Source organism: Phaethon aethereus (assembly GCF_964289735.1).
Source record: "Phaethon aethereus genome assembly, chromosome: 3".
Classification (NCBI taxonomy): Eukaryota; Metazoa; Chordata; class Aves; order Phaethontiformes; family Phaethontidae; genus Phaethon; species Phaethon aethereus.
This window is the reverse complement of record NC_138576.1, coordinates 108,774,279-108,784,454: the sequence shown is the minus strand read 5'-3', so window position 1 is coordinate 108,784,454 and position 10,176 is coordinate 108,774,279. Positions and strand designations below refer to the sequence as shown.

Below are 10,176 nucleotides of genomic sequence, written 5' to 3'. Positions count from 1 at the left end.
GGTAGGTCAGGATGGATTTGAAGACCTCTCTGTTGAACAGGAAATGCACAGTTGCTTTCGGAAGGCAGCAGTGAACTTAAAGGAAATTATTAAAATACCTGGAGTCTGGGATCTCTTTGTGAAATGCTATGTGGATGTAAGGGCATGTTTTACAGATATCTTCTTTTTGTGTTTCCCTCTCTAGCTTTCGTTAAGATGTCTGTCTGCAGCTTTTTATATGTGTGTGGGTGACAACAAAGTATTTTAAAAGCAACACATCTGTATGTGTATCTTACTGTCTTTGAGAACACAGTTTACTCCTGGTAGAACTGCAGAGCCTTCACAGAGTACAAAAAGGACTTTGTGCATTGCCAAGAAAAAGAAATAGACAAGCAGCTTGCATGTTTTGTTTTCATGGTGCTAGTACAGAAACTGGAGCACAGATGCTTTTTTAAATTCCTGAAAGCAAGTTCTCTCTTTTTAGCAAGGCAGTGTTCTTCTGGATACACCAGATGTTAAAGATATCAAATGTGCAGTCCCACTGTGTTTTGTTTGTTTTTTAAAATATCTGCTTAGAATTTATAATTAAGAAATAAAGTCAATCTTAAAATCTCTTTGAAATTATTTAAATTTTGTAAATACTGAAACTCTGACATCTCTAAGCACATCTTAGGGAATTTGCTTGTTGCTGACAACTGCTGAATTCTCTCATTGAGGTCTTTATTTAGAGACAAGACAAACTACTTCAGTGCCTCTTTCCAGCGCACAAGTGCTGGTAATTCTTCGACAGTTAAATAAGTGTTAAAGGAATTTTCTCCTATAGTGGCTTCTATGTGTGAATTTCTGTCTATCTCTAAGAGTAGCCAGTAAAAGGAGAATATGCTAGTGTTAGTCTTATCTCATATGCTGCACTCTTAGATACAGACTGTGCTATTGGATAGTTCTGTGGCAGCCCAAAATTAGTTGTAAGAGCCTGAATGCTAATATGTGGCAAACTAATGACAGGTTTAACTTCTCTTAGTTGTTGGAGTTCTATGGAGACAATGAGGAAGCCCGCCAAGTATTAAATGATTATGCCTACAACTCAAAGTTTCCTGCTAACCCCAATGCTCATGTTTACCTCTATCAGTTCCTGAAGAGACATGGTGAATCAAAGAAATCACTCATATCTGCACTCAAGGTATATATTACACAGAATTTAGTCTGTGGTCATTCGTCTTGCATGGTGGTCTGACAATTTGATTCAGTGGAAGTCCTGTTACATTATGTACCCTATCGTATTCTTTGTGGGAAGCAGAGGGTTAAAGTTAGTGGGAGGGATGCTAATGGGTGGAGCAAACAGGATCCTTTACTGTGTTTGAATTAAAGTCTTGCTTTGCCTTTAGCTGATATATCGTGTAACTTCTTTATGTCAGTAAACAAGCTCAGAGAACGTCTTTACATGGTTCCAGAAGTCTGTATCGATAGTCTTGTACATAACATGCACTGATTTCTGTTATGGTTTGATCTTTACAATATTGAAGAAATGATTAGATGCTTACTCTTTAACATATTGATCCTGTCTAGCAATTAGTTTCCCTACTTGTTTTCAATGAGCCGTGCATTTAAGCTGAAATAGAAGCTAATTTCTGCTGGCTGTTGGAAGACAAGGCTTTCCTGTATTAAGCCTTTGTATAGTTGCTTTTTGAATTCCTGCTTTCATTTCCCTTGCTCGTTGATCTTGGTAGCTTCTTGCAAACAGTGTTTTGCAATCTGTTTTGCCACTTGATGGCACTAATGTGCTTTCGTTAGGGCAGATGGTTTAGGGCAGATGGTTTAGAACAGCTTCATAAAGTTTAGACTTTTAAACTGTAGCATATATGTATAAAATTCCATCTTCTCACTGCTTTTTAGCAGTGGTTTTATACGCTAGCCTCTTACAAGATAGTGACAAATCAAAGAACTGGTCTGATATGTCTGGAAACTGTGATTCAATGTACAGAGCAGTAGACAGGGGAGCTGGAACTGGCCTAAGAAGGAAATGATGTTGCTTTCTAAAAAGGAGACACTGGATATGGATTTGGACTGTTCCTTGAGAATGTTGTATTTGTCACATGCAGTGTTTCTCAGCAGCCATTAAGCTGTTTCATCCATTGTGTGAGAGTAGTGTCACAGATGTGCAAAATGGACCTAGATAGTCATTCTTTATATCAAGGCAGTAAGGTACCAGATGGCTTAATTTTTCTAACTAAAACGCTGAAGCCTGCTGTTTTCTTGATCAAGTAGAAGTCTTCATTATTTTAATGTGAAAACTTTTGTATCTGGGTTTTGTGGGTTTATTTTTATATTTATTTTTCAGATCTTGCATGACATTGTTCCTTCTCATGAACTAATGATAGATTTTAATACCATGCTTCAAAAATCAAGTAAGTTTTAAATACCTCTACTATTTTCCTTTATATTAATCTAGAATAATATTCTGAAACTATTCTGCAGCCTTCTTTCTGCTTTTTGAAGTAGTCTTGTTTGTTAAGGAAAAAAACCAACCCAAAACCCAACTTTCCAATCACAGGAACCTTTAAATTGGATGTGTGAGCAGGCATTTACAAACATTCTGTAAATAAATGCCTTTCTCATTTTAAAGGCTGATCAAAGCAAACTCTTGTAAAGCACAGACAGAATCTCAAGAATAAGGTGGTTTGGTGTTTTTTTTTTTTGAGGTACCCTACTCTGAATGCTAGGGTCTTCCATTCCCTTTTTGGGGTCTCTGATTTATTTATTCTTGCTTTTCTGGAGGAATTCAGATGGATCTATGCTTTAGTTCATTGTTATTGATCGAAGAACAAAAACTTCTTCCTCTTCAAGGGAGTTTTATCTTCAAGCTGGTAGAAAAGTCTTCCAGTTTGGAGACTGTTTTTTCCATGCTGATCAATTCCATTACAAGCTGTTGTCTTGTGACCTGGAATATTCCAGTAAGTCAGCAGATTGGTGAAATGTCCTTGAATCAACACTGTTCTCTTTTCTGCTTTTCTTCTTTGGGAGGGGCAAAAACAACCTCATGGCTGAAACCTCTCTTTCTGGTCATGCATGACACATTTGCTAACTTCTTGTAGCTAATGAGGACAATTTAATTTTTGAAGAAATTTATACTGATAAACATAGCTTTTCCCACATTTGCCTGCTGTGGTAAATTAAGTGTTGTTTTAAGAGCTCTGCTGATACGTAGCTACTGATGTGAAATGTCTGTTTTATTCATATCAATCTCAGATTTTTTTTTGGTGGCATCTCAGGATTTGAAGTGTTCCAGAGGGAACACTTCCCATGGGAAGAACATGTTGGACAGGAGTGCCAACTTGAAGTGCAGGTTAGTGAGGTTTGGAAACAGCAACCATTGGAAGCAAAGCAGTGTAGGATAAGTGAGCAGTCCTATGTATGCCTCTCAAATCAGGAGTTTTTGAGCAGGATGGGAGTAGGACAGTGTCTCTGGTATGAGTTGTGCTCTGGAGTCAGGATGTATTCCTTAGCTTTATCTCTTGGAAGAGGCAGAAGGCAGTGGGGGGACCCTTAGTAATAGGGTAAGTAGCAGCATTGGAGAGGCAGGATGAAGAACTGTATTTCACTTGTTGCTTACTAATGAGTTCAGCCTGATCCAAGTAATTCATTAACCAGCCTAGTCTTCTTCCAGAGAAAAGAAGAAACCGTCGACTGGGGCTAGAAGTTATTTTTGCAGCCTTGGATTATGCTGGTTGGAAGGAAAATGTAAAAGCATGGAGCTGTTTGGCAAGACAGGTGAAACATATCGTAATGTAAGTATCTCTGATACAATGTGCTAAAAACAAATGTGGCAAATCTCCACCTCTGGGGTACTGACAAAGTGACACTCTGTAGCCATTGTCTTCTGTGCTGGTGAATGGAGTTATCATCTGGCCTACCCTGAGTTCTGTGGCAGTGCTTGGCTGCAGTGTGCTTTTGCTGGGAGGAAGAAAGAAATTATTGAGGATAATTCCAAATTTCCAGTATTATCATTGCCTGGAAAAAAATTTTTTTTTTACCAGGTTACATGCTTTTGCAGAAAGAGTTATTCAGATGTTCAGGTAGCATTTGCTGCCCATCACTAATCTCCCTCTTTCAGCATGAAGAAATCCAAGTTGTTAGGTCTTCTGCTCCTCTGCAAATGTGCATTATTTGAAGCTGGTTTGAGAATCGTGGGGCTGCAGTAGTGGTGTGACTGGTACTGTGCAGACTGATGTGTTGCGTGATGGTGGTGGCTGTAACAGAATGCAGCCAGTGTGTTCTTAAAAGCTGAGCCAACGTGCCTGGGGATTGAGGTGTCCTCACCAACATTGACAGACACGGCCTCTGATTTCAGGAGGAGCCATCTCGGGCAATTCGTGCCCAGATGACCTCTAATGTCTAGGCTTTGTTTTACCCAACAAACAGGGTGTTATGTTTTTTAAGCCTTTTAAGTACGGAATCGATTTGCTATAAATAGAATTTGACCCATTTTGCTGTTCTATTGCCACCTACACAGCATCTGCTGTTGAGTTCCGGAAGCTAGTGGATTAAACCTAGGAGTGTTGTTGCATAGAGTTAGTAAAAATGGTGTAATAGTCTAACTTTGTCTGCATTTTTATATTTGAAGACACATCTTCAGAGTATCTTGAAATAATACTGGGTATCTTGGTGGTTTTATGGGAATATCACTTCCCTGTTGTAGGTAGTTTCTGTTTCTGAAATGCTTGGTTTAAGGTCTTTATGCAATCAAGTAATTGGGGTAAGTATTTGGGATAAGTTAGTCTTTGAGTATGCACAGAGTAACACAAATCTTTCCTAAAAACAAACCCTTTCATATACTAATTTGTTGGCAAACTTGAAGAAACTTTCTTACTACTATTGACAAACTGGCACACAGCTCAAAGGCTTGCTTTATTTCACACCATAATCTGTGTTATTGCCAAGTCTAAATGAGACTGCTAGAGTTCACCTCCTGCCTCACTAGTGTCGCCAGTGATTAAAAAATAAAATGTTATTTCTGTTTAGATTAGTATTTTAGTCTGCAGTGTAAGCTCAGTGTGTCTATGCTAGCAATTTGAGACTTGTAGCAAGTTGATTATGAAATTTGGTGCCTCCTAATCACCTCTTCAGCCCAGTTTAAGTGTGGGGTTTTTTTGTAACTTGTTTTACCTTTTTCCAGCTCTGAGAAGCATCTTGACTGGATCGAGCAAGAGTGGAACTCCAGAAAGGACTGGTGGCCAGCCTTCCATTTTAGCCATTACTTGGCAAAAAGGAATTGGCAGGAAAATGAAAGCCTTTCATATGAAAAAGCTCTGGTGGCTGGAATCTTACTGGGAAAGGGTAATACTAAATGTTCTTTCCTTCCTACATAGAACAGAAATAATGTCTAGTTTTGCCCCTTATGAGGTGGGATGCAGCTGATCTACTCCCTGGAAGAAGTATAGTTTCTTTCTTCTAGGAAAGATTGTTGTCTTTGAAACGGAACATAAGAAAAATGTTTCAGTTGGTTTGATCTTTGACAGGGATGCATATTTTGTGTAACTTGTCTTATTCTGGTTTAGAGTTCTGTTTTATCTGGCCTTGGTGAGCAATCACAATACTGTTTATCTTGTTTAACCTTCAAACCACAATTTCAAAAATGCAGAACATGCTCCTGACTGAATCTTGTGAGGACTGTGGAGAGCTTGCTTGCTGGATGCCAGTCTAGGCAGTGTCTCAGCAAGTATTGGGGAGCAGCTCCTTAAGGACTGTGGGGATGTTGCAATGCAGGAAAGAGGAGAGGTATGGGGAGGGGAACGTCTTGAGTGAAGACCATTGGCAGTTCAGTAAGAAGGTGAAGATTGTGATCTCTTCAGTAGCATCATTTGAAATGCTGCCAAAACCAAGTGGAATATGAGGCCAAGAAGCAGCTGCTAAACTGAGAATGAGAATATGGTGTGAAGATAGTGGCTTGTACGCCAGTTTGGACTGTTGGTCTATATGCAACTTGTTTGTTGTCAGCTTTTCTATAACTTTATCTTCTGGACTTCATAAAACAGTTTCTCATATTGAAAGTCTTTTTTTTTTTTGCTTTCAGTAATATGTTATCAAATGTCTCCTAGCTTTTTTCTAGGCCAATAAAATTGTTCCAGCGCTTTTAGTGATGTTTCTGTGCTCATTGGTGTCAATAGGAGCCTCCATTTTCCTTATCCAACACAATAAGTGTATATATGAAATCAATGCTGCTTTACAGTCTTGAAATTTTACTTTCTAATCTATTTGAAAAGTAAAAACAAAAGAGAAAAAATATTTTGCAAGACACAACTTTCATTAATAAAACTGTTGAGGTGTTTGCATGTTATTTAAACAGTGAAAGCATTTTGTATTTGCTTGTAACATGGTATAACTTACAATGCTTTTTCTTTTTTTTTCTTTTTTGCTTAGATTGCAAGTACTTTAAATATGTGTCACACCAAGGCTGCAAAGCTCAGGTGAAGAGGGCTCGGATACTGAAGAAATTTGTGAATAAGCACAATCATGTCTACCTGAGAATGTCTGGTCTTTCACTCTGTGCAACCTTGATTAAAAGGCACTCTTAAGGTTCTTCCTGCATTTTTTTTCTCTGTGAAACTGACTTTTCTGATACTGTTCTAAAACTTATAGGCAGACCCTGTTGACTCAGTACTAGACTCTTTTCCGTATTTCTGTAAAAATGCTTTGGTTTATATGTATTTTATAATAAAATTAATATAAATCAACTGATAAGGTTGAGGAATTTCTTCAATATTAGTCCCACATTTCTGTGTGAAATGCAAACAGCACTGATTTCAAATACATCTTGAGAAATATTTAGTGTTTTGGTGTCGAATTTCTGTTTCAAGAGTATTTTAGAGTTGATCTTCCTTATGTTTAGAGGCATAGATCGTGATTTAAGTGACTGCTGGAATGTAGTTCAAAATCCATTCAGGACTAGCAGTGCCATTCATAATGGGCATAGTGTCTTAACCTAGGAACAGTACCCGATGTAGTGTGAAAATGCATTCTCAACCTGTAAAGGTTACGTAGCTTGCTGCTTATAACTGATCATTTCCTAAAACATATGAAAAATGGAGAGGCATGTGTCATATTTTTTTTGCATTGCATATTGAGAAGAAATACAGGTTGTAAAGATCTACTGCAGCTTGTTCAAACAGATGATGTAGTTCAACATATCCAAAGGCAGTTTTCCCACATGTCAGACTTACGGGTTGCGTGTCCAGTTGAGGGATTGTTTTCACATCATTGGTGGAAGTAGGTGAAAGGTTGCTGTAGCTGCATGGCTACAGAGAAAAGCTAGTGTTGCAGCGCTTTGAAAGAGGTGAGGGCACAGAACTACTGAAAACTTCTCTACCTGCTGGAAGAGACTTTCTAGAATCTTCTTGCAGTCTTGCCTATGAGTTGAAATGTGCACTGTTGCTGTGTTTGGAAAGCAAATGGTAATGTGTTGTCACAAGCTAGCATTCCAATTTGAGTGAAAACAACAAAATGGTTTCCAAATACTAATTCTGTTTTAATGACAGGTCTGTAGAACTCTGGTGGATGAACTGCTTGAACCACCTCTGGGAATGAAATAAAGATGTCTTTAATAGCACAGCAGTATATGGATTAGTGCTGTGCTTTTAAAAGCTGAGTTTATCTGGGAGTTTGGTCTGGGTTAATACAGGTTTTGTGATATGTGCCTTAAGACAATCTGTCTTACATGTTGAGTGAGCTACTTGCCAAAGTATCAAAAAAAGTAATTATCTGTCTTGGCCTGTGTGCTGTTTTAGTTCGGATTCCCTAAGAATGCTTCTGCCTTGTTCTGTAATAGTCAATTTTTGTTGGTTGGAGATCTTCAACTGAGTTTTGACTATCTTAATTGTGAAATTTCAAAATGCTCTTTTCCTGTACCCCATCAAGTGTTCCACACCCCTGAGAAGTAACCCCACCTTAGTCCAAAAGGTGATCCAGAGAATTGCTCACGATGACTCATCCTGATGGGTTTCATGCCTGGATGATGGGGCAAAGGCTGTCCTGTGACAGCCCTGGGAGGCAACTGTACAGGGCGTCTTTTTTCTGGGGTCCTTAATTTGGCTTCCTGCCTACTGTTGTGATCCTCTAGACTTGCAAAGATAGGTCTTTAATGGGCTAGTGACTCTCCTGTGATGGGCCTGGGAGCATCCCAGCAAGGTATTATTTGGGCTTTCCCCTTCCATTGTCTCTCTGGTCTCTTTGGTGGGGGTTCAGAGGTGCTTTTATCATATAACCTAACACAGAACAGTAAAAATTGAATGCTAGGGCCCTTGCTGCTTGTTGAGAGCTCCCATATAATTTTCCTTCTGTCCCCTTAGCTGCCTGTGGGAGACATGTATGCCTTACAGCAGCTGAGAAACCATCTGTTTTATGGAAGAAGAAATTTGAAACAAAGCAGCAGAGATTGGAGTGGAGGTAAGGAGAATGAGAGGACAAAGAGAAGCTTGATGTCTTTGAAAAATCTGTTAATCCAGTATGCTCACAGCTTTCCCCTATGATGGAAGCAGGGTTGCTGCCAGGGATCATGTTCTCTTCTGGTGCTAGAACTACCATGCTGCAGTAAGCAAGGAGCACAGTCCCAGCTTTCATGTCCTGCAAGAAACTTGCTACAGTAATTACACCTGAGACAAACCTGTAGGTCACAAGTCCTGAGTGGAATTTCCTGTGTAAGTTATCCAGTGCTTACTGTGTTTTCAAGGTTGTGTGTTGTACTTTGAATGTGGCAACTCCCAGTGGATTGGAATATTCTGCTTTGGCTCTGAATAATGTGGTCTAGGTTTGGTTTTCTTATGACTTGACATCTTCATCCTGTGTGCAAAACTTCTGTGAGGGTGTCTTTCCTTCTGTGAAACAAAGAGCACATCTTTTCTTTTGATCTCCTTTATGCAGAAGCAAGGAACTTGTTCAGGGAATCTACACTGTCTGTCCACAGACTGTGTTTGCCCCCTGTTATTCCAGCTCTTGTTCTGGTATTTTTGATATTAAACGCTAACATAATAACATAAAAATACAAATCACTCAATATGTACTGTCTTCTTTCCTTCTTGTTCCATTCATATTTTTGATGCTCCAGCTTGTGCTTTCCTGTTTTAAGAATGTCTTTACTGAAGTTCAGGAAAAGCAAGCTCATGAAATGTCAGCTGCTTTTATAAAGCATGTTGACCCTGTGTGTTCTTACCCCCTTCCTTTTCCCCACCAGGCTTGCTGTATTCTGAGCAGCTGTCTCATTCTGGAAACTGTCAGGATTTGCCTTGAGTTTCAGAGCACTGTAAGCATATTGTCAACACTAAACAGGTGCATTTATTCCCTTGGAGTAGTCCCTGCAGAATCAGAGGATTGATGCACTTTGTACTGGTTTGAATTTACAGTTCTTCAGGGCTTTCTGTAATTGGTGTTTTATTTGCGATGGTAAACGGAAAGTTCTGCTCAGTCTTGTGGTATTGCATTTAAAGAGTGGCTTGAGGTGGTGTGTTGGCTGAAGAAAAAAAGACTGCCCACTGCAAGGAGTCCTTGGGTATTGTGAGCAGTAACCTCTGTGGGAGGTTATGCATTCTCTCCTTGTCCAAATGTGAGCAAAGCTCTTCTGCCCTCACCAGGGAGCAGCAAGGAGTATTCTTGCTTCCTGGTCTTGAAGTATCCAGTAACTAGGAAGGGTGGTTCTGCACATGGGTAAATACTCTGAGCTTTTGTCTGCAAGTGGTATGTTTCTAGGAAAGGCAGAGAGGAGGCACTGAAGTTCTTATGATAGCATATAATGTTAGGTACCCCAAAGAGCTCAGTAATGCTAGAGGAATTAAAAGCATAGGGAACTTGTAGGCTGTAGTTACAAATGAGGAGTATACAAATATCCTCGCTTATCCTTGCTGTTTGTTGTGGTTTCAAAATAAGACAATTGCCAGGGGACACTGAAGTAATGCCTTAATTTCAGTGATTGTCTGCAATATATGAGAGCAAGAACTGAGAAGCTGATATTTCAGCAGATTTAAATACTTGGCTTTAAAATGCTTTATCTCATGACAGTGCTGAATCTTGTGATTGGCTTGTTTCCAGTTCATTGAAGTCTAAGCAGAGACAGGATTATTGGCAGGCTGCTGTGCAGTCAAGGTGCCACAAGTTAGAGCCACAGCAAAACAGATGGCAATTAAAAAACCTGAGGTTTCCTAAAACAAGCAT

The 10,176-nt window shown here is 39.3% G+C and overlaps 1 protein-coding gene across 1 annotated transcript in view; it reads left to right on the top strand.

The window, feature by feature from the left end:
• TAF1A (TATA-box binding protein associated factor, RNA polymerase I subunit A) overlaps positions 1 to 6,875 on the top strand; it is a gene marked incomplete at its 5' end in the record, with an annotated part of 8,566 nt that extends 1,691 nt beyond the window's left edge. Inside the window, 6 exons of the mRNA XM_081998597.1 lie at positions 6 to 136; positions 1,001 to 1,159; positions 2,318 to 2,384; positions 3,644 to 3,764; positions 5,153 to 5,313; positions 6,397 to 6,875. Coding sequence (XP_081854723.1) covers positions 6 to 136; positions 1,001 to 1,159; positions 2,318 to 2,384; positions 3,644 to 3,764; positions 5,153 to 5,313; positions 6,397 to 6,551 — 794 coding nt within the window. The 3' untranslated portion in view covers positions 6,552 to 6,875. The remainder of the gene's footprint in view (positions 1 to 5; positions 137 to 1,000; positions 1,160 to 2,317; positions 2,385 to 3,643; positions 3,765 to 5,152; positions 5,314 to 6,396) is intronic.
• Positions 6,876 to 10,176: the final 3,301 nt, after the last annotated feature.